At 50.3% G+C, this 22646-nt stretch overlaps 1 protein-coding gene across 4 annotated transcripts in view; it reads left to right on the top strand.

The window, feature by feature from the left end:
* The window catches only part of DNM2 (dynamin 2), a 103613-nt gene that overhangs the window by 51936 nt on the left and 29031 nt on the right, over positions 1-22646 (top strand). Inside the window, exons 10-14 of one of the 4 annotated variants that reach the window (XM_060236738.1) lie at positions 2111-2249; positions 2974-3060; positions 6267-6337; positions 13540-13591; positions 14256-14267. In XM_060236738.1, the coding sequence (XP_060092721.1) occupies positions 2111-2249; positions 2974-3060; positions 6267-6337; positions 13540-13591; positions 14256-14267 (361 nt within the window). The remainder of the gene's footprint in view (positions 1-2110; positions 2250-2973; positions 3061-6266; positions 6338-13539; positions 13592-14255; positions 14268-22646) is intronic. The other 3 variants (XM_060236740.1, XM_060236737.1, XM_060236739.1) reach the window with 3 other exon arrangements.

The following is a 22646-nucleotide window of genomic DNA, read 5'->3' as shown; positions in this document are numbered from 1 at the left end:
GCATTGAGCCAAGAAGGTCTGAGCGCCTGCTCCGGCTGCAACGCCACTGAGGATGTTCTCCGCAGCTGAGAACGAAACGTCTGGAAGGAAAACTTTCTCCAGTAGAACACGGCACTTGATCCCGAAAGATTCTACAAACCCTAATGATGTTACCAGCCGTGAAAACCTGAAATCTTTGATGCCTTTGTTTCTTTGGTGGAGCACGTTGTCATGAGGTACTGCAGCCTAGCTGCAGATCTTACTGCCTCCAAGACCTCCAGTCATAGTCACAGTATGGAATTCCCACATCTTGCGATGATCAGATCCCGGGGTGGGATCTCTCCCTGAAGGGCAGGGCAGGTGATGTGCTGTTTAAAATATGCTGAGTGCGCTTCTTCCATCCTGCTGCTTGCCAAATAGAAAGGCACTTGTGCTGTTTTCCAGAATGTGGCTGATTCCACCACTGAGCCACCGGGGAGGGACGGTGGCTCAGTGGTAGAGCATCTGCTTGGGAAGCAGAAGGTCCCAGGTTCAATCCCCGGCATCTCCAAAAAAGGGTCCATGCAAATAGGTGTGAAAACCCTCAGCTTGAGACCCTGGAGAGCCGCTGCCAGTCTGAGAAGACAATACTGACTTTGATGGACCGAGTGTCTGATTCAGTATAAGGCAGCTTCATATTCTCATATGTTCATTCAAGATCAGTAGCGATCAGCCTTTTTGCCAAAAGTGTCACTGCAGTAACACAGGTTGTTATTGCAGTGTGGGGTGCAAATGCACACATATATGTATGCACACCCCACACTATTGTGTGTGCATATGCACACGCACTCTTGCCACAAGCTTTAACCATCCATCTCCTCTGGACCAGCCTTTTTGAGTCTGTGGACCCCTTTGGAATTCTGACACCATGCAGTGGATGCAGCTGCAAAATGACGGCCATAGGAGGTGGAGCCAACCATTAAATGGCCGCCACAGTTTGTCAGTCATACCATGGTGATTCTTGTGTTGTGGCAAAGTGCCATTTAAAAAAAAAAGAATTGCATAGCCAATCAAATCTCCAATGAGCAGTAGTCCCATCTAATACTCCCTGTGAGCTGGGGAGTCTTGTGAGCAAAAATTCTACTCCGTGAGCTACCGGCATTAAAGTTGTTCCTGCATAAAGTAGCTTGCTCCAGGGCCGTGTTTCTTGAGCTCAGACAAAAATGTGTGAGCCAGAGGCTAAAAAACTATGAGCTAGCTCAGGTTAACTCAACTTAGAGGGAACAGTCTGACCCCACCCACTTTCAAAAAACACTTGGTGGATGCTAGAAAACGGTGTTGGCTGGTGATACGGTGCCCACGGGCACTGCATCGAGGACCCCCTGCCGCAGATCAAACTGGCAGCTGTAGGCATAGGCAATAGCGGGGTGGCCAAACTTGCTTAATGTAAGAGCCGCATAGAATAAACGTCAGAGGGGTTTGAGAGCTGACCGTCAGATGTTTGAAATGGATGGATGGCAGGTGGGCAAATAGATAGGAGGGAGAGGTGGAAAGGAAGCAACTTTAAATTCATTCTCCCACCCACCAGCCTGCTTGGCTTCGAGAAGCGATTTAAAGAGACAAATGCCTTCTCCAAGCCGACCAGTGAGATGAGCTACACAATGGGTGTGAGAGAGCCACACGTGGTTCTGGAGCCACAGTTTGGCCGCCCCTGGGCAATACCAACCAAGATCTGTAGCGAGACAGATTTCTGTGCCTTGGGAAACTCCAAAGAGGTGGGTTTCTGTTCTCTTTGCTGTGGTTCCCCCTGGTGCCACTCACCCTCTCTCACACAGAAAAGACTGAAAAGAGCAGCCCGGCCAAATGCTGGCCCCCGGCAGCAGCAATTGAGCCAAGCTTGAGCTCCGCTGAGCAGCTCAGCTCCAAGAGAGCCCTGCAAAGGCATCGTCTGATTGGCCCTTTAGAAGTCCCAGGAGGGTCTTCCTGAGGAAGTGGGATTAGCTTTGTTTCTGCTGCATGTTGACTAATCTGTTGAATCTCTCTTCTTTTCTGTTTGTCCCCCTCCCCCTTTTTTTTTTTTCCTTTTTGGAAATGTTTCTGCTTTCCTTTTCGGGATCTCCTTTTCCCCCTCGGCACTGTCTGCATGCCACAGGACGGGGCTCTTCACACCTGACATGGCGTTTGAAGCCATAGTGAAAAAACAGGTCATAAAGCTCAAAGAGCCCAGTTTGAAGTGTGTTGATTTGGTGGTCTCAGAGCTGGCCATGGTCATTAAAAAGTGTGCAGAGAAGGTAATGGGTCTCTCTTCTCTCTCTCTCTCCCTCCCCACCCATCACTCTACCACTTCCTAACGCCTGGAACATGGCTGCTTGCAGTGTCCGTTAAGAAAGAGATCCCAGCACTTTCAGTGGAGGGCGGTCTGTGTCCAAGGCAAACCTGCCTCTCAGCGCTTTCTGACTTGGCCTGGGAGTTGGGCCACCTTGGATGCTGGGGGATTCCTGCTCTGCTGTTGCCTGACCCAGGGCTTCAGGGCACTGTCCCTGTCACAGTTGCTTTTCTGAGCAGCTCTGTGTCCAAAGGTGTCAGATGCTGAGTGAAGAATACGGGTTCATCCTTTGGTCAGGATGCTCTTGGGTACAAACAATGAGATAAACATGGCAGTGCCCCCGCAGTCACTTGTGGCGGCCCTGTGTGTGCAATTCCACAGCAAGCAGCTTCCGTTCCACCCAAGACACTAACCAGCCGGCCTAGTTCGTCTTCCTTCTCTTAAACTCCGTGAGGGATTTGGGCTGCTTCCCTCCAGGGGGCCTTGGGGAACCAGGAGCTCAAATTAAGCTCTCCAATAACATGTCTTGGGTTTTCCTTGAAGGGACTGCTAAGTTCCTTGTTGGTGCATTGTGCCCCCCCCCCCCAGTGGACAAACTTGGGAGGCAGCCCAGCCCCGCCCTTCTTCCTCTGTGTGTCTGAGCAAGGCTTAAGGCTGCCGAGATCTGAACTGTCCTCGCTTGCCTCTAGCTTGGCTCCTATCCCAGGCTGCGCGAAGAGACGGAGAGAATCGTCACGACACACATCCGGGAGCGTGAAGGGAAAACAAAGGACCAGGTGAGCGGCTTCCCTTGTCTGTCCTGAAGAAACTGGACAGGCTCAGAATGATGGAGTCAAAATTGCTTTTGCTGCTGGTTATTAAGCTCTCAAAGGGACTCTGCTTCTACCGACTGCATAAATGATGCAGCAAAGCGAACCATTCCTCAGTCTCCAGGAAGCTGGATGGTCTGCTGAGAATTGTGGCGAGGCACTGAGGGCTGGATGAATGATCCTCTGGAGTGTTGAGTCCAGGGGCACCTTTCATGCCAGCCAAGTTTTATTCTGGAGGCAAGCTTTCATGTGCACAAAAGGTTATACCCAGAATGAAGCTCGGTTGGTCTTAAAGGCTTAGAGCAGATCGAAAGAAAGCCCTTCTTCACCCAAAGAGTAATTAACACATGGAATTCACCACTGCGGGAAGTGGTTGCGGTACAAGCATAGACAACTTCACGGAGGGGTTGGATGAACGTCTGGAGCAGAGGTCCATCAGTGGCTGTTAGCCACAAAGTATAGATGGAATGCCGACCGTCTCTGACTTTGCAGGGTGTGGTGGTAGCTAGACGACAGGTGAGCGGAACCGTTAAGAAAATAAGTGTTTGGAGAGGATTGAACTGAAGGATTTCCCCCTCAACGCCCCTCCTCCGTTCATGGCAAGACACATGAGGTTGTGAAGGGATTTTCCTCTCCTTCGTTCACTCATTGCTTTATTTTTTGAGCCTTGTTGTCCTGCCAGTGTTATTCGTGTCAAGTATCACTTGAAAATAAGCTACTGAAGCTGCCTTCTACTGTGGCAGATAAGAACATAAGAGAAGCCATGCTTTATCAGGCCAATGCTACATCCAGTCCAACACTCTGTGTCACATAAGAACATAAGAGAAGCCATGTTGGATCAGGCCAATGGCCCATCCAGTCCAACACTCGGTGTAACATAAGAACGTAAGAGAAGCCATGTTGGATCAGGCCAATGGCCCATCCAGTCCAACACTCTGTGTCACATAAGAACATAAGAGAAGCCATTTTGGATCAGGCCAGTGGCCCCTCCAGTCCAACACTCTGTGTCACATAAGAACATAAGAGAAGCCATGTTGGATCAGGCCAGTGGCCCATCCAGTCCAACACTCTGTGTCACATAAGAACATAAGAGAAGCCATGCTGGATCAGGCCAATGGCCCATCCAGTCCAACACTCTGTGTCACACAGTGGCCAAAATACCCAGGTGCCCTCAGGAGGTCCAACAGTGGGGCCAGGACACTAGAAGCCTTCCCATTGTGCCCCCCAAGCACCAAGAATACAGAGCATCACTGCCCCAGACAGAGAGTTCCATCAATACACTGCGGGTAATAGCCACTGATGGACCTCTGCTCCATATTTTTATCCAATCCCCTCTTGAAGCTGGCTATGCTTGTAGCCGCCACCACCTCCTGTGGCAGTGAATTCCACATGTTAATCACCCTCTGGGTGAAGAAGGACTTCCTTTTATCTTTCCTAACCCGACTGCTCAGCAATTTCATTGAATGCCCACAAGTTCTTGTATCGTGAGAAAGGGAGAAAAGGACTTCTTTCTCTACCTTCTCCATCCCATGCGTAATCCCATGTCAGCCTCTCTCATGTCACCCCGCAGTCGACGTTTCTCCAAGCCGAAGAGCCCCAAGCGTTTCAACCTTTGGTCGTTAGTCGTGCCCTGCTGGTGCTGCTCCTGGAAGTGCTGGCACCTCTTTAGGGTGTCGGGTAGAGGTTTTCTGCTGTCTCCTCCAATCCGGACTTTTTAACTGGGGGATTGAATTTGGGATCGTCTGCAGGCCAGGCAGAGGCCTTCTCCCTCAGCTGTGGCCTGGCCTAGTGCATAGACGCCGTCATCCTACTGCAGCAAGATGCAAGTCCAGTAGCACCGTGGAGATAAGCAAGATTTTCTTTGTAAGAATTTTTGAGGTAGAAGCCCCCTTTGTCAGAAACAGGCTTGTATCCGATAAAGGGAGCTGCGGCTCCTGAAAGCTCATACCCCAAATATCTTGGTAGCCACTAAGGTGCTCCACTAAGGCTGCGCGACCTGCGCTGGCTGCCAGTTGTATACCGGATTCGTTACGAAGAGCTGGTCGTTACCTTTAAAGCCCTATCTGGCCGAGGACCTGCCTACCTTAGGGACCGTCTCTTCCCATATGTGCCCCGGAGAGTGCTGAGATCAGGTGCACAAAATCGGTCGACAATCCCCCAGGCTGAAGGAGGCCAAACTGAAGAGTACGCGAGAAAGGGCCTTTTCGATCGCAGCTCCACACTGGCGGAACCAACTACCGGATGAAGTGCGGGCCCTGCGGAGTCTTGGTCAATTCCGTAGGGCCTGCAAGACTACCCTTTTCCAACTGGCCTTCGCTCAATGCGGATTTTAGTCTACTACATACGGCCATCATAAACTACTGAGGAGAACATAAGAACATAAGAGAAGCCATGTTGGATCAGGCCAATGGCCCATCCAGTCCAACATTCTGTGTCACATAAGAACATAAGAGAAGCCATGTTGGATCAGGCCAATGGCCCATCCAGTCCAACACTGTGTGTCACAGAAGAACATAAGAGAAGCCATGTTGGATCAGGCCAATGGCCCATCCAGTCCAACATTTTGTGTCACACAGAGGCCATATATATATATATACACACACACACACACATATACACACACTATACACACATCCAGAACATAGCACCTGTACATGTTAGTTTTAATTGTGATTTTGATGGTTTTAATTATAATTTTAATTAGCAAATTATATATATCGTACTGAGATAATGTTTTATATTGTAATTTGTATTTGTTATTTGTTGTGAGCCGCCCTGAGCCTGCTTTGGCGGGGAGGGTGGGATATAAATAAAATATTATTATTATTATTATTGACTCCTAGCTGTTCTGCTCAGGGCTTTGTTTGTAGCAGGAACGCCTTTGCATATGAGGCCACACACCCCTGATGTAGCTCTTGGAGCTTCCAGGGTTCTTAGTACAGGGCCTCCTGTAAGCTCCAGGAGGATTGGCTACATCAGGGGGTGTGGCCTAATATGCAAAGGAGTTCCTGCTACAAAAAAAGCCCTGGTTCTACTGCAGACCAGCATGGTGACCCGCCAGAACGGTTGTCTTTCTACAGCCAAGCATCTTTGTGCCTGGTTGAATGGCAGAGTTTGTTGACTTGACTTGTCGACAGCCCACTGAACTTGTCTTGGCTTGTTCCTCTTTTCAGATTCTCCTGCTGATTGACATAGAGCTGTCCTACATTAACACTAATCATGAAGACTTCATTGGATTTGCCAAGTGAGTGCCTGTTCCCAAGCTACAGCCTAGCAAGGCAAGAGGGTCCTTTTGTTGCCATAGGGTAGCAAGGGGGAAAGCAAGAGATCATGTGCTGGGTGAAGTCAGACGTTTCAGGATAAGGAACTTCTGCTTGAAGCTCTAAGTAGGTAGCTTACTAATCAGAAGCAGTTCTTACCCCCCCCCCCTTTGTCTTCCCAACAAGTACAAACGTCCTGTGAGCGAGAAAGAGAGAACACCTGCATGCAGCATTTACATTTATGCTTGAATTTTTTATTCCCGCCTCCCACTTTGAAGGTTCAAGACAAGTAACTGACTCTCAAACAGCCAGTTGCTCTTCAGTTCAGAGTGTTAAAACGACGCTGACATGTCGGTTTTGTGAGGGTCTTTTTTGTAGCGGGAACTCCTTTGCCTGTTAGGCCGCACATCCCTGATGTAGCCAATCCTCCAAGAGCTTACAAGGCCCTTAGTACAGGGCCTACTGTAAGCTCCAGGAGGATTGGCTACAGGAGTTCCTATGACAAAAAAAAAGCCCTGAAAATACTCATATTTTACTGTAACTTTCTTCTTTTTTGCTTTTGCTGTCAAGTCATAGCTGCCTTACAGTGACCCTATGGTAGGTATTCATAGGTGCTCTATGGAGCCATCTGGGAACTTGCTTGGTGCTCGACCGTCCCAGGACTAAGCCAGGCTGAACCTGTCCAGTTTTCAAGAATAACCTACTCCGGGTCATCCAAGTCTATTGTGACTTACTGTCTATCGAAACAAAGGGGAAAGAAACGCCACCTATGAAAAGATCTCTAGATGAAGGTCAATTTCTTGGTTAATGAAATCTCATAAATATAATCAACTATTTCTGCTCATTCCGAATGAAAAGTTTTATTATTTAAAACGTTGATTAATCCCCCTTCAACCTTGTAGACTTAAAAAAAAAAAAGCAATTATAAAAACACCTAAGACATCACAGTTTAAAAAACTCCAATTAAGGACTGTTTTAAGTTTTAAAAACTCCAATTAAGTTTTAAAAACTCCAATTAAGGACAGTTTTTAAAAACTCCAATTAAAGAAAAACTAAATTAGTTTAAAAAACAGGTAGGTAGGTAATTATTGTATGTGGCTGGCCCTGGGTATCTTTAACTTTGTCTGGTTTTTTTTTTTTTTTTAATTTGTTCAAGGTTTCCTCTGTGCCCAGACATTTGCATTTGTCCCTCCAGCTGTCATTATAACATGTATTGCAATGATCTGTTGATTCCTGGAGATGAATATAGCAAAGTTGATTTTAGTTTTCTAAGGTACTGGCTCACAAGGTAGTTAAAGCTGGATTAAAAAAAAAGAAAAGGTCGTCCCCTGTGCAAGCACCAGTCGTTTCCAACTCTGGGGTGACATTGTTTTCATGGCAGACTTTTTACGGGGTGGTTTGCCATTGCCTTCCCCAGTCATCTACACTTTCCTCCCAGCAAGCTGGGGACTCATTTTACTGACCTCAAAAGAATGGAAGGCTGAATCAACCTCGAGCCAGCTAGCTGAAAACCCAGCTTCTTCCGGAATCAAACTCAGGTCGTGAGCAGAGCTTAGGACTGCAGTACTGCAGCTTTACCCCCCTGCGCCACGGGGCTCTCTTAAACTTGGATACCTTGTGCCAAAACAGAGGTCACCGTTTCCGCAGAAACACTGTGTGCGAGGGTGTAGGAATAAAATGGGCCTTAGAATTGTATTGGTGCTGGATCTCATTAGGGCTCGGAAGAGAAGGCAAACCCTTCCAGCTGCTGGTCACCTGAGATCCCAGTTCCTTTGGGGGAGAGGGGGGGAGGCAGCCTTTCTCTCCCAGGGTGTGTGTGTGTGTGTTCAGTCTGCCTTCATGCCTTTCTTCGTTTCTCAGTCCGTGTGCCATTCCTCTTCTCCTCTAATCTCTCTTGTTTTTCCTTTGCTCTCCTCTCTGGATGCCTCTGCCATCTCTCTCCCCACGGCCCCAGCTGTTTCACTGAGCAGCACATGGCCACAGGGTGCGTATCTGCCTGTGAGAGCCCCTGCTGTGGCTGGAGGCCAGCTCATCTCTAACTCTTCAGGGTGTTTGCTTGCGGGGGGTGTGTGTGTGTGGGGAGCCTGGAAGTGATCTTTGCAAACAGGCGTCCGCAAATGGGCTGTCCACAAGGGCCTCTCTCTGGAAAGCAGGATGTCCAGCGGTGCTCTCGAGGCATTCATTTTGTTGCGCTTTGGTGGAGCTAAGGTGCAACGGTGAGGTCTGCCAAGGATTAGGTTTTCTTTCTGTTTTCACGTAGTAGAGGACCTGGCTGGTATTACAAGCCCTCTGCATATGAACATATGAAGCTGCCTTCTACTGAATCAGACCCTCCTGGGTCCATCAAAGTCAGTATTGTCTTCTCAGACTGGCAGCGGCTCTCCAGGGTCTCAAGCTGAGGTTTTTCACGCCTATTTGCCTGGACCCTTTTTAGTTGGAGATGCCGGGCATTGAACCTGGGACCTTCTGCTTCCCAAGCAGATGCTCTGTCACTGAGCCACTGTCCCTCCCCCAAGATTATGAACATATGAAGCTGCCTTCTACTGAATCAGACCCTCCTGGGTCCATCAAAGTCAGTATTGTCTTCTCAGACTGGCAGCGGCTCTCCAGGGCCTCAAGCTGAGGTTTTTCACGCCTATTTGCCTGGACCCTTTTTAGTTGGAGATGCCGGGGATTGAACCTGGGACCTTCTGCTTCCCAAGCAGATGCTCTGTCACTGAGCCACTGTCCCTCCCCCAAGATTATGAACATATGAAGCTGCCTTCTACAAGCAGATTTTGGGAGCCCGATCTCAGTACTCTCTGGGGAACATGTGGGGAGAGACGGTCCCTAAGGTAGGCAGGTCCTAGGCCATATAGGGCTTTAAAGGTAATAACCAGCACCTTGTACCGGACTCGGTATATTGTTGCCACAAAGAGCTCCACTCTCGTAGGTCTTCACTACATTTAGGTGTGACTTCTGGGACCACTAATTCTCCTTTCTCCAAAGAGCACACCGTCGATTGTATTCTTTGGATTATTGGAGGGAGAAAGTCTTGGAAAACTTAGAATTAAACTAAGTGGGCTGTGATCACTCGCTGGTCTTTCTTCTGCTCTAAAGCAAATGCCATGAGAGAGAAGAGAAAATGAAACTTTTAGAATATAATCTTTTGAGCCGGCACCCCGGGAGGACACAGCAGTGTGTGACCCTTGTGAAGAGTCAGATTAGTACCGTGTAGACCAGGAGTGGCCAAACTTGCTTAGCATAAGAGCCACACAGAATAAGTGTCAGATGTCTGAGAAGCCACAAGGAAGGAAGGCAAATAGACGGGGAGGAGAGAGGAGAGGTAGAAAGGAAGCAACTTTAACTGCATTCTCCAAGCCGCTGGGTGGCTTGGCTTGGAGCAGCGATTTAAAGAGAGGAATGCCTTCTCCAAGCCAGCCAACAGGTCAGTGGGGGCTTTGAGTGTCATGGGTGCTGGGGACCCTGCAGAAGAAGCTGAGCCTGCAGAAGAAACTGTGCCCCTGCCACCGGCACCAGTGCCCCTGCCACCAGCACCAGTGCCCCTGCCACCAGCACCAGTGCCCCTGCCTCCTACTGGAGAAGATCCAAGCCCCCCTGCCTCGCCCTCTCAGGTGGCTCGTGTGCGTGACCACCTTTGTCAGGACCTCAGGGATCGGAGGAGGGCGGCACGCTCACGAGCAAGACGCTCCCTGAGCCCTGAGTTCTAAAAGGATCCTGGCCCCTCTAGGAGTGAGGATGCTTGAGTCTCAGCAGGATCCTGGCCGCCCTCTGAGCCAGCAATTAGTCCAAATGGGCAACAGACAGCAGAGGGCTATATAGATGAGGGCTGTGGGAGAAGGCTTTGTGGAAGCAACTAGTCACTTACCTGACGTTCTAGCATCCACTTCGGCTTCTGACTTTGGCTTCTGGACCCCTTGACGTTGGCTTTGACTCCTGGACCCCCTGACTTCGGCTTCTGAACCTCTGACCTGCGATACCTGGACTGTGATTTGGTTTTGGCGCTTTGAACCCTCTTTGCTCACCAGCTACAGACCTTGGATTGCCCCTGGACTTCGCCTGGCCTGGCCCCAGCTCGTGACATTGAGAGCCACACAACATATGTGAAAGATCCACATGTGGCTTCTGAGCCACAGTTTGGCCACCCCATGAAGTTGATGCATTGAGAACAGTTCTAAGAGTTTTGCTCCAGCATGAATGAGGGTTGTATCCTCAGACCGTCTGTCTGAAAAACATGCTTGCAGAATAGCCTGATTGGTAGGACAATCAGGGCAGCCGCGCCGGCCGGCACCTCTTCCAGCCTTAGAGGCGCCATTTAAAAGAACGTGATAATTAGGGTACTGAAGGTCCAGAGCTTCCAAGGTAACAGAAGGTTTGTTCCAGAGACTTCCTGGCCTGTGGGATTGAGAGATTTTTGGTGGGAAACCAGTATGAGTGCAGAGGAAGGCGCTAGCCTGGGCCCCATGAATCCTCAGAACCTGAACAAGGTCTTGGGATTTGCTTTTCAGGACCTGGATTTTCAACCGAATGGTGTCCTGAGACCAGAATGGCTAGGCCCCCACTACCACGGCCCTGTGACAAGATTTAATGGCGGGGACAGCATATGAGAGCCAGCTTGATGTAGTGGTTAAGTGTGCAGACTATTATCTGGGAGAACTGGGTTTGATTCCCCACTCCTCCACTTGCACCTGCTGGAATGGCCTTGGGTCAGCCAGACCTCTCTTATCTGGGAGAGCCGAGTTTGATTCCCCACTCCTCCCCTTGCAGCTGCTGGAGTGGCCTTGGGTCAGCCATAGCTCTCTTATCTGGGAGAACCGGGTTTGATTCCCCACTCCTCCCCTTGCAGCTGCTGGAGTGGCCTTGGGTCAGCCATAGCTCTCTTATCTGGGAAAACCGGGTTTGATTCCCCACTCCTCCCCTTGCAGCTGCTGGAATGGCCTTGGGTCAGCCATAGCTCTTTTATCTGGGAGAACCGGGTTTGATTCCCCACTCCTCCCCTTGCAGCTGCTGGAATGGCCTTGGGTCAGCCAGAGCTCTCTTATCTGGGAGAACCGGGTTTGATTCCCCACTCCTCCCCTTGCAGCTGCTGGAATGGCCTTGGGTCAGCCATAGCTCTCTTATCTGAGAGAACCGGGTTTGATTCCCCACTCCTCCACTTGCACCTGCTGGAATGGCCTTGGGTCAGCCAGAACTCTCTTATCTGGGAGAACCGGGTTTGATTGCCCACTCCTCCACTTGCACCTGCTGGAATGGCCTTGGGTCAGCCGTAGCTGTAGCAGGAGTTGTCCTTGAAAGGGCAGCTGCTGCTGTGAGAGCCCTCTCAGCCCCACCCACCTTACAGGTGTCTGTTGTGGGGGGAGAAGATATAGGAGATTGCAAGCTGCTCCAAGTCTCTGATTCAGAGAGAAGGGTGGGGTATAAATCCGCAGTCTTCCTCTTCTTCTTGAATGGAAACCCTGAAGCAATAAAGAGCCAGGATCCATAGCAGCCGGCTAGTAAGCTGTGCCCTCAATGGAAAACCACACTTCAAGGTGGGAGAGGATGCTCCTAGATCTTTCCCTTTTAGTCTGTATTAGTCCATAATGAGGCTGGTTATTCAGGTTATACATAGAATTTCAGCAGAATCAGGTACTGTGGGTACTTGGTCAGAAACATAACGGTATGGCGCCTTTTGAAACCATGGCTCAAGTTCCCTGCAAAACGGTCTGGAGGCAGGGGGGAGGCGAGAGACAGAACTCTCCATGGTTTGCCTTGCTGTCTGCCCCTGGGACCCCTGCTTTAGAGCACCTTTCCCCTTGCAATCGGAGTGGATGCCATAACAGAAAGTACCTGGGCGTTTCTTAAAAACCCAAGTAATCTTCGTAAGCCTAACGCAAAGTTGCTGGATGCACAAAGGGATTTCCTGTAGCGATGCTCACAGCATGACTCGCAGAGGCCTCTGTCTTCTCTGCTCTGTGGAGCACGGCTTCGTAATCAGAGGTGGGCGCTGGCTTTGAGGCCGGGCAGCAGGAGAAGCCAGTCTGGGCTGGCAGCGGCAGCATGAATCTCTTTGAAACCCTGCATGCGCTCCCAGCAGAACTGCAGTTCCGAGATTGCTCTGACTGAACAAAAGCGTCTGATGCAGCATGTTCTGTGCCTTGTAGCGGCCAGGAGCTGATGCTTTCGTCATTTGCGCTCCCTTGATCTTGCCTGACTTGACTAGGACTAGAGGTCCCTAACCTTTCAGAGCCTGCATGAGAGAGAGCCGGTCGGGTGTGGTGGTGAAGTGGGCGGACTCTTCTCTGGGAGAACCGGGTTCGGTTCCCCACTCCTCCGCTTGCAGCTGCTGGAATGGCCTTGGCTCAGCCATAGCTCTGGCAGGAGTTGTCCTTGAAAGGGCAGCTGCTGTGGGAGCCCTCTCAGCCTCACCCACCTCACAGGGTGTCTGTTGTGGGGGGAGAAGGAGATTGTGAGCCGCTCTGAGTCTCTGGTTCAGAGAGAAGGGCAGGGTATAAATCTGCAGTCTTCTTCTCCTCCTCCTTCCTCTCTTTCTCCTTCTCCTCCTCCTTTTTCTCCTCCTCCTCTTTCTCCTTCTCCTTCTCCCCCTCTTTCTCCTTCTTCTCCTCCTCCTTTTTCTCCTCCTCCTCTTTCTCCTCCTCCTCCTTTTTCTCCTCCTCTTTCTCCTTCTTCTCCTTCTCCTCCTCTTTCTTTCTCCTTCTTCTCCTTCTCCTCCTCCTTTTTCTCCTCCTCTTTCTCCTTTTTCTCCTCCTCCTCTTTCTCCTTCTCCTCCTCCTCCTCCTCCTCCTCCTCCTCCTTTTTCTCCTCTTCCTCCTCCTTCTCCTCCTCCTCTTTTTTCTTTGGAATCATGATACCCTGTGGTAAGTGGAGCTGCCAAAGGAGGTGCCAAAACGGGTGCCACAGCTTCAGTCACACAGTGAAGTTCCTTGTGTGGTGCTGGCAGCTACCGTCAAAACAATTTTTAAAAATACCTGCACAGCCAATCAAATCTCAGATGGCCATGGCCACTCTCTGAAATCCCTTGGTGGGTGCCAGGAAAGGGGTCAGCAGTGCCACGACACCCCTGGGCACTGGGTTGGGGACCTCTGGCTTCGTGTGTCTCTAACAAATATGTGAAAGTGGGGCGGCAGCAGAGTCTGCTCTTCCTGGTTTGTGCTTGGTGTTAAAGCTGTCTTTTTTGTCCTTCCAGTGCCCAGCAAAGGAGCACCCAGGCGAATAAGAAAAGAGCCATTCCGAATCAGGTATCGACGCATGCGTTCTTTCCTAGTCTGAAGCCCTAGAGCTAGCAGGCTGAGTGGCACAGTCTCTGTAGTGGGCAGAAAGCTGAGTTGGCTGATCCGCATGGCGCAGCTTCACGGAGGAGAGGAACTTTGTACCCCATGCAGCTTGCCGACCGAGAGCAGAAAGCCTTCCAGAGTTTGCCTGTTCCTTAGCTGTTCAGATCAGTCTAAGCCTGCTAGATGCTTTCCCTCTCTCCCAGAAATCTCTGCAAAGTATGCCAGTTGGATTAGAAAAATCTAAAAGCGGAAGAAATGTAACCCCAGATCCCTGATGCTGTCGGCCTTGATTCCTTTCTTCTGAGAGAGGCAGGATGCGAGTGTAGGACCGGGAATGTAATTTGTTGCATGAAATTAGCCTGTATGTGATACCTACATACGTTGATTCTTGTTTGGAAAGACTGTGATGAAACATTAACACTGTACAATTATAATTAATAGCATGTAACTTTTTTTTCTTTTGCTGTTTTCTCTGCTTTTCCTTTTTTCCCCCCTACCATTTTTGTGCTTTCTGCTTCCCCCTCTCCTTCCCCTCCTCACTCCATTATTTGGCTTTCTTCACTGTTCTGTCCCCTCGTCGTATTTTCCCTTATTTTACCTGCACCACTAATTTTGCCAACCTCTAAAGGGGGAGATACTGGTAAGTACCTGTATACTGTGCCTAGTGACTGATGCGTGAAAACTTGGTGATGGAGATTTTCTCTCCCCCCCGCCCCAAGCAAGAAAATCAAGCCCCCCAGATTTGATCGCTTCTCTGCCACAAATGAGGTGCACTTAACTGTTGAGCCAAGCCAGTCCCTTCCAACGAATAAACACACAATCGCAAATGGTTATAGTGACCAACAATTACTAAGACTATGTAGCAATACAATAACGTGATAATGGGGAGAATACACAGATGCATATAGACATCGACAAAACTCTCAAAAAACGCATTCATGGAAGATAGTAGAGCACCAAAGTACAGGGAGTCGACTTGTAGGCCAACGCCATGCTGGGAACTATTTGGAAGGGAATTGAAAACAAATCAGCCAGTATCATAATGCCCCTGTATAAATTGATGGTGTGGTCTCATTTGGAATACTGTGTGCAATTCTGGTGGCACCTCAAAAAGAATATTATAGCACTGGAAAAAGTTCAGAAAAGGGCAACTAGAATGATTACAGGTTTGGAACACTTTCCCTATGAAGAAAGGTTAAAACGCTTGGGGCCCTTTAACTTGGAGAAACGTCGACTGCGGGATGACATGATAGAGGTTTACAAGATTATGCATGGGATGGAGAAAGTAGAGAAAGAAGTCCTTTTCTCCCTTTCTCACAATACAAGAACTCGTGGGCATTCAATGAAATTGCTGAGCAGTCAGGTTAAAACGGATGAAAGGAAGTCCTTCTTCACCCAGGGTGATTAACATGTGGAATTCACTGCCACAGAAGGTGGTGGTGGCTACAAGCATAGCCAGCTTCAAGAGGAGATTGGATAAAAATATGGAGCAGAGGTCCATCAATGGCTATTAGCCACAGTGTGTGTGTGTTTGTGTGTGTGTATATATATTGGCCACTGTGTGACAGAGAGTGTTGGACTGGATGGGCCATTGGCCTGATCCAACATGGCTTCTCTTATGTTCTTATGTAGCTCCTGCTTCGACAAATCTTCAAGCAATGGAAAGCTCTACTCCATTATCCTTCAAATCAAATAATCCACGAAGCACAATTCATGCAGCGTCACAGTTAATCAGCGCTGCCTTCGCACCATCCTTAACATCCACTGGAGTGACTTTGTGACCAACACTGAAGTCCTCAAGAGGGCGGAGGTTACAAGCATCGAGGCACTGCTGTTGAAGACGCAGCTGCGCTGGGCAGGGTTTATTTCTAGGATGGAAAACCACCTCCTTCCCAAGATTGCTCTGTATGGCGAACTTTCCACTGGCCATCGAAATAGAGGGGCACCAAAGAAGAGGTACAAGGACTCCTTGAAGAAATCCCTTGGCACCTGTCGCATCAACCATCACCAGTGGTCTGACCTAGCTTCAGATCGCAAAGCATGGATGCACACCATCCACCAGGCTGTCTCTTCCTTTGAGAACGCACGCATAGCTGGTCTTGAGGACAAAAGGAGATTGAGGAAGAATCGCACTGCTACAGCACCAACCCCAAATCAGACTTTTCCCTGCAGCCACTGTGGCTGGATCTGCCTGTCCCGCATTGGTCTTGTCAGCCACCAGCGAGCCTGCAGCAGACGTGGACTACTGCACCCTTCTTAAATCTTCGTTCGCAAAGTCAAGTCGAGAGAGAGACAGTTAATCAGTATCAACAACCTCTTCCACATAACACTAAAGTCGTCTCAACTACTTCAAACAGGCTTGAGCCATTTCTGAGCTGGGGCCTGTTTGAAGTAAGCTGAGACTATATGTCCTTTGATGAAATATTGTGAGATTAAAAGGGTAAAGGTGCAAGCACCAGTCGTTTTCGACTATGGGGTGATGTTGCTTTCACAACATCTTCATGGCAGACTTTTCACGGGGTGGTTTGCCATTGCCTTCCCCAGTCACCCACACTTTCCCCCCAGCAAGCTCTGGGTACTCATTTTACTGACCTCAGAAGGACGGAAGGCTGAGTCAACCTGGAGCCGCCTACCTGAACCAGCTTCTGCTGGGATCGAACTCAGGTCGTGAGCAGAGCTTAGGACTGCAGTACTGCAGCTTTACCACTCTGCGCCATGGGGCGAGATTACTTCAGTGTTATATGGAAGAGGTTGCTGATACTGATTAGCTGTGAAGCTGTGTGACTTGTGGTTCGTGGATTATTTGATCTGAAGGAAAATGGAGTAGAACTTTCCATTGCTTGAAGACTTGTCGACTCCCTGTACTTTGGTGCTCTACTATCTTCCATGAATGCATTCATTGAGAGTTTTGTCGGTCTCTGCGTCTTTGCGTATTCTCCCCATTATCGTTAGCGTTATTGCATTGCTATATAGTCTTCGTAATTGTTGGTCGCTGTAACCTTTTGCCGTTGTGTGTTTATTCATTTGCCAGTGATGTAAATAAGTCCATTCCAACAGCACCTCCAGACAGCCACGCCTGGGAACCTTAGCTGAAGCTGCGATAAAACTCCAAAGAGTTCTGCACAGCCAGCGAGCTGCCATAGAATGTAACCTGTAGATCGGGACTGTGGCTTCTCAAAGGTTGGTAGCAGCCTCCGCCTTTGGGAATCCTGGTAACAGTTTCAGACCCGGGTGGGGGCTTGTATTGAAGGCTCTTCTTGCATCCTGACCAAGAGAAGGTCGCAGAATCACAGAGTGGAAAAGGCCCAAACAGGCCATCTTGTCCAACCCCCTGCTCAATACGGGATCAGTCTGAGTGGCTAAGGTTGCGAGGCCCCAGTGTGACTGGACTGCGGCTTTAGCTCGGTTACTGGGGTAGATCTGCAGGTCATGGTGGAAGCTGCATGTGCTGTTTTCCCCTGGCTGATATCTGTAACGACGGCTGACTTCTCTCTGGCATTTCTCAGCATGCCTCTTCCTAATGCCTGAACATTCCTCTAAATCAGGGGTGTCAAACTCATTTGTTTTGAGGGCCGAATCTGACGTAAATGAGACCTTGTTGGGCCGGGCCATGTGTGTACCTGTCTAAGATTAGGTAGCAGAGATATAAAGGACACAGACAAACACGATTAAAGATTTAAAAAAACAACAACCTTAAATCATGCTTAAACATTAGCACGTTGGTTTTCAAGGTGCTTTCTTTGTATTTCTCCCATGGGATCCAGGGAACTGGGCACAGGAAGCTTTGGCTCTTTCCTTCCCTCCCCAGGGGACCTGGACGGGGAGGAGCCTCAACCAATTGAGAAAATGGAGGTTTTGCTCTGTAGCTCCTGTGCAATTGAGCAAGCCTGGCAAAGCAAGCTGTTATACAAAAGGAGGCAAGAGAGAAGGAGAAGGAAACAGATGACAGCCAGTTGCTCAGGGGCCTGATGGGAGCTCTCCGGGGGCCTGATTCAGCCCTTGGGCCACATGTTTGACACCCCCGCTCTAAATCCTGGGTGTTATACACCACCCTGCATTGACAGTTTGCATTCTGTGGGGCTTCTTAAAAGTTAACAGGTGACCAATAGTCCATGAAGCTCTCGCCACTCAGTTTTTGCAGGAGCGAAGTATTGTTGGTTGCTGTCTCAGCCCAAAAGGAAGAACTTGAGCCGTCTCGTTTGCAGAGCCCTCCCCACCCCCTGTCTGCTAGGGCTGGCCATCAGAAGACGTCTCTGTGCACTCTAGGCAGGGGTTGACCTTAGTCTCAAGGACTGCTGCTTTATTCACTCTGCATTTGGATGGGGAAAAGAATCCTCCACAGAAAGGATGTGTCTAGAATTGGCTTCTCCCGGACAATGTCAGTTTGGTGTAGAGGTTAAGTGTGCGGACTCTTAGCTGGGAGAACCAGGTTTGATTCCCCCCTCCTCCACTTGCAGCTGCCGGCATGGCCTTGGGTCAGCCATAGCTCTTGCAGGAGTTGTCCTTGAAAGGGCAGACTCTTACCTGGGAGAACCGGGTTTGATTCCCCACTCCTCCACTTGCACCTGCCGGAATGGCCTTTGGTCAGCCATAGCTCTGGCAAAGGTTGTCCTTGAAAGGGCAGCTGCTGGGAGAGCCCTCTTCAGCCCCACCCACCTCACAGGGTGTCTGTTGTGGGGGAGGAAGAGAAAGGAGATTGTGAGCCGCTCTGAGACTCTGTCCTTGAAAGGGCAGCTGCTGTGAGAGCCCTCTCAGCCCCACCCACCTCACAGGGTGTCTGTTGTGGGGGAGGAAGGGAAAGGAGATTGTGAGCCGCTCTGAGACTCTGTCCTTGAAAGGGCAGCTGCTGTGAGAGCCCTCTCAGCCCCACCCACCTCACAGGGTGTCTGTTGTGGGGGAGGAAGGGAAAGGAGATTGTGAGCCTCTCTGAGACTCTGTCCTTGAAAGGGCAGCTGCTCTGAGAGTCCTCTCCAGCCCCACCCACCTCACAGGGTGTCTGTTGTGCGGGAGGAAGGGAAAGGAGATTGTGAGCCGCTCTGAGACTCTGTCCTTGGAAGGGCAGCTGCTGTGAGAGCCCTCTCAGCCCCACCCACCTCACAGGGTGTCTGTTGTGGGGGAGGAAGTTAAAGGAGATTGTGAGCCGCTCTGAGACTCTTCGGAGTGGAGGGCGGGATATAAATCCAATATCATCTTCTTCAATGTCGCCACTGTGGCTTTCCCGAGCTCTGCCTTGATCGAAGTATGATTAGCAGAAGTGGGCATAATAGAGAGTGTAGAGTTGGCTACATAGTGATGTGACATATGTGGAACTGTGTCGCCTGTCTAGCGTGTCCACTTCCACCCCAGGGTATGTAAAATCTCAGTGGATGGTGACCTCCGCATCACTGCTGCGTTGCCAAGAAGACTGAATCCACTGACGTGTCTTCGCACTTCTTTCCCTTGCTTGGCAGGGTCAGTGCTGCTCTGTGCTTTCCCTTTAAGTGCACTAGTTTGTGAGAAAATTGGGACCCAACGAAACCTGCCTGGGAGGTGTCGTGGATGGTGGTCTTTGGAATCAAATAGGGGCAATTGTTGGGCATGTGAGAAAACGGAATTGCCAGAAAGCTTCTAGATGGAAGAAATGTACGTTTTATTGTAGAGGAAACCACTCCCCACTGCCCTTGTTGAAATGGATTTGTCATGCATTGACTAAGAAAAGTCCGTCTTTAATGATTCGGTGCAGAGGTGGTGTGCTCGTATTGCACGTGCATCCTCGGGTCCAGCCGCCGTGTGTGCTCACTTGGCTGGATTGAGTCGGGGTGAGGGAGTCCCCTCTCCTTTGGGGCTCTTTCTACTAGCTGCTCTTGGATCTCTTTACTAGCTGAGAAATCCCTGTGCTTAGCTTGCATGTGGTGCTGCATTGACTTGCTTTGGCCTAGCGGCTCGCTATCTCTTTTGAGTTTGCTAAAGAGTCTCAGCGTTGTCGCAAACCCATTTTCATCGAATTCTAAGGGTCGTTCTGTGCACACCATGGAACAGCGATGTTCAAAGCACTGATGCGCTGCAAGAAATCACGAGCCATAGGAATCTAAAGGACTAGTCCACAGAGGTGGCTGCCTGTTGTGTGTCTCTGCATGAGTTTGAGGTGCTCGCTCCCAGAACAGAGACTCATACAGAAGTGCAGCAGGTGGCTTCTCTGAAGGCACTTTGCCCTTGCTCGAAGAAACTCTTGGAAGGGGTGGCAACACCAAGAGTATGTTGTGCCTCCAACTTCGATTCAGCGTGCAAACTGCTAAAAGTCAGGAAATGGCCTTAGCCACTCCGGAGGACCCCATCTGCTTTCCAATGCCTTCGGTTTCCGAGGTGGGGCTTGGCCTTTCACTGCGAGGCTTGAGGCTCAGTTGTGGCGCAGGGACATGGGGAGGTCTGACCAGGCGGGCTGTGGGGAGCTTGAGAGACCCCTTCCGCCTCTCCTGCATCCTGCAGGTTTCCTGTAAGCCTAAGTGAAGGATGGGGAGTGAGCAGGGAAGGGAGTCTGGCTTCCAGGAGGCGGGTTTTGGACCCCTTCTCTCTTCCCTGACTGCAAGCAATTCCCCGAACGGCAGAGAAGACAACTTCTCCTGCATTCATTCCCTCTGCCCCTCCCCAGGGCTTGTTCCTCCAGACCCTCAGCATAGATGCCCCCCCCCTTTCCCCTGTGCTGCCTTTGCCCTTCCTTAGAAAACAAATCCAATTAGATTTCAAGCACCAATTGCTTCTGATTCTTGATCCTTTAACAACATTCCAAAGGATGAAATAGTGATCTGTCTTGAACATATGAACATATGAAGCTGCCTTCTACTGAATCAGACCCTCGGTCCATCAAAGTCAGTCTTGTCTACTCAGACTGGCAGCGGCTCTCCAGGGTCTCAAGCTGAGGTTTTTCACGCCTATTTGCCTGGACCCTTTTTTGGAGATGCCGGAGATTGAACCTGGGACCTTCTGCTTCCCAAGCAGATGCTCTACCACTGAGCCACCATCCCTCCCTTAAGATTATGAACATATGAAGCTGCCTTCTACTGAATCAGACCCTGGGTCCATCAAAGTCAGTATTGTCTTCTCAGACTGGCAGCGGCTCTCCAGGGTCTCAAGCTGAGGTTTTCCATGCCTATTTGCCTGGACCCTTTTTTGGAGATGCCGGGGATTGAACCTGGGACCTTCTGCTTCCCAAGCAGATGCTCTACCACTGAGCCACTGTCCCTTCCCCAAGATTATGAACATATGAAGCTGCCTTCTACTGAATCAGACCCTTGGTCCATCAAAGTCAGTCTTGTCTTCTCAGACTGGCAGCGGCTCTCCAGGGTCTCAAGCTGAGGTTCTTCACACCTATTTGCCTGGACCCTTTTTCGTTGGAGATGCCAGGGATTGAACCTGGGACCTTCTGCTTCCCAAGCAGATGCCCTACCACTGAGCCACTGTCCCTCCCTAAAGTCAGTCTTGTTTACTCAGACTGGCAGCAGCTCTCCAGGGTCTCAAGCTGAGGTTTTTTGCACCTTCTTTCCTGGGCCCTTTTGAGTTGGAGATGCTGGGGATTGAACCTGGGACCTTCTGCTTCCCAAGCAGATGCTCTACCACTGAGCCACCGCCCCTCCCCCTTGATTTCCGGGCACCCTCCTGTCTTCAGCCCTGCAAGTGCAGCTGGTTTAACGTCACTTCCTACCTGGTCAGCAGCCCATGCCCCCCCCCCAACCCAGTGTGCTACTGTGCACGTATGCGTTGTGTTGTGTTTGGCCTCAAGCTTTTGTCAGGGGCAGCCTGAGCAGCTGTGGAAAGGTGAGGGGACGTTGGAGGGATCCCACTTCGCTTGTCCTTCTTGCGCTGACTTGGAAAGCTGAACTGGGTGGTGCTTCGGGCCAGCTGCCGTTCCCTTTCCTCAGCTGCTCACCAGTCCCTCCTGTAACCTCTATAAACTCTGTGTCTAACTCGGGGTGTCAGACTCATTTGTCATGAGGGCCGGATCTGACATAAAGGAGACCTCGTTGGGCCGGGCTACGTGTGTTGTAAAACGTAACGCCGTGTAGCGGAGAAATAAGCTTTGCAAAGGACATAGACAAACGCAATGAAAGATTTTCTCAAAACCAACTTAAAACATGCCTAAAGTCGTAGCAGTCTTGCAGTTTTGCGGTCAGTATCAAAGCAAGCTCTCCTTCCTTCCCTCCCTCCCTCCCTCCCTCCCCGCCACTTCCTCCCCAAGGAGGAGTCTCAGCCAATGGGGAAAATAGAGGCTTTGCTCTGTAGCTTCTGCAATTGAGAAAGCCTGGCAAAGCAAGCAGTGGCACGGAAAGAAGCGAGAGAGAGGGAGAAGGAAGCTGGCTTGCTCGTGGGTCTGATAGGAGCCCTCCGGGGGCCTGATCCGGCCCCCAGGCCACACGTTTGACACCCCCCTGGCCCAACTCTTCAGCTGCAGCTGCAGGGCCTGCTTGCCGTGTCCTTCTGGCAATGTGTGCCTCGGCCTTGTTCCACTTTATGCCTTAGTGACTCTCTAGTGTGCTTCTTACTGACCTGCGTAGCAACACTTAACTTTTACAGAACCCTCTGGGTGGGCCCATGTCCCACCAGCCACCCATCTCAAGGGGCTCCTCCAGCTCGGCCCAGCTCTGTCTTGGAAAGTCACGTCATGGGAAGAAGGGTGGGAACCCAGAGGGGGGGAGATTAATCGCTGTCCCAAAAAGGAAAGGTTTCTTAAAATCCTGCTAGAGCAGGGGTGGCCAACGGTAGCTCTCCAGATGTTTTTTGCCTACAACTCCCGTCAGCCCCAGCCATTGTCCATGCTGGCTGGAGCTGATGGGAGTTGTAGGCAAAAAACATCTGGAGAGCTACCGTTGGCCACCCCTGTGCTAGAGAACAGAGTGAAAACGTGGGCATGCTGGTTCATTCCAGTATGGGCTTAAATTGAAACAAGCCTGCTGAGATAAGAAATAGGCCCAGATAGTGCCCCCATTTGAGGGCCTCAGGTGATGCGGTGGGCCTCTGCTTGAGGCCCTGGAGGGCGGTGCTGCCA

Source organism: Heteronotia binoei, chromosome 4 (genome assembly GCF_032191835.1).
Source record: "Heteronotia binoei isolate CCM8104 ecotype False Entrance Well chromosome 4, APGP_CSIRO_Hbin_v1, whole genome shotgun sequence".
NCBI classification, from domain to species: domain Eukaryota; kingdom Metazoa; phylum Chordata; class Lepidosauria; order Squamata; family Gekkonidae; genus Heteronotia; species Heteronotia binoei.
This window is presented reverse-complemented; position numbering and strand designations above follow the sequence as displayed.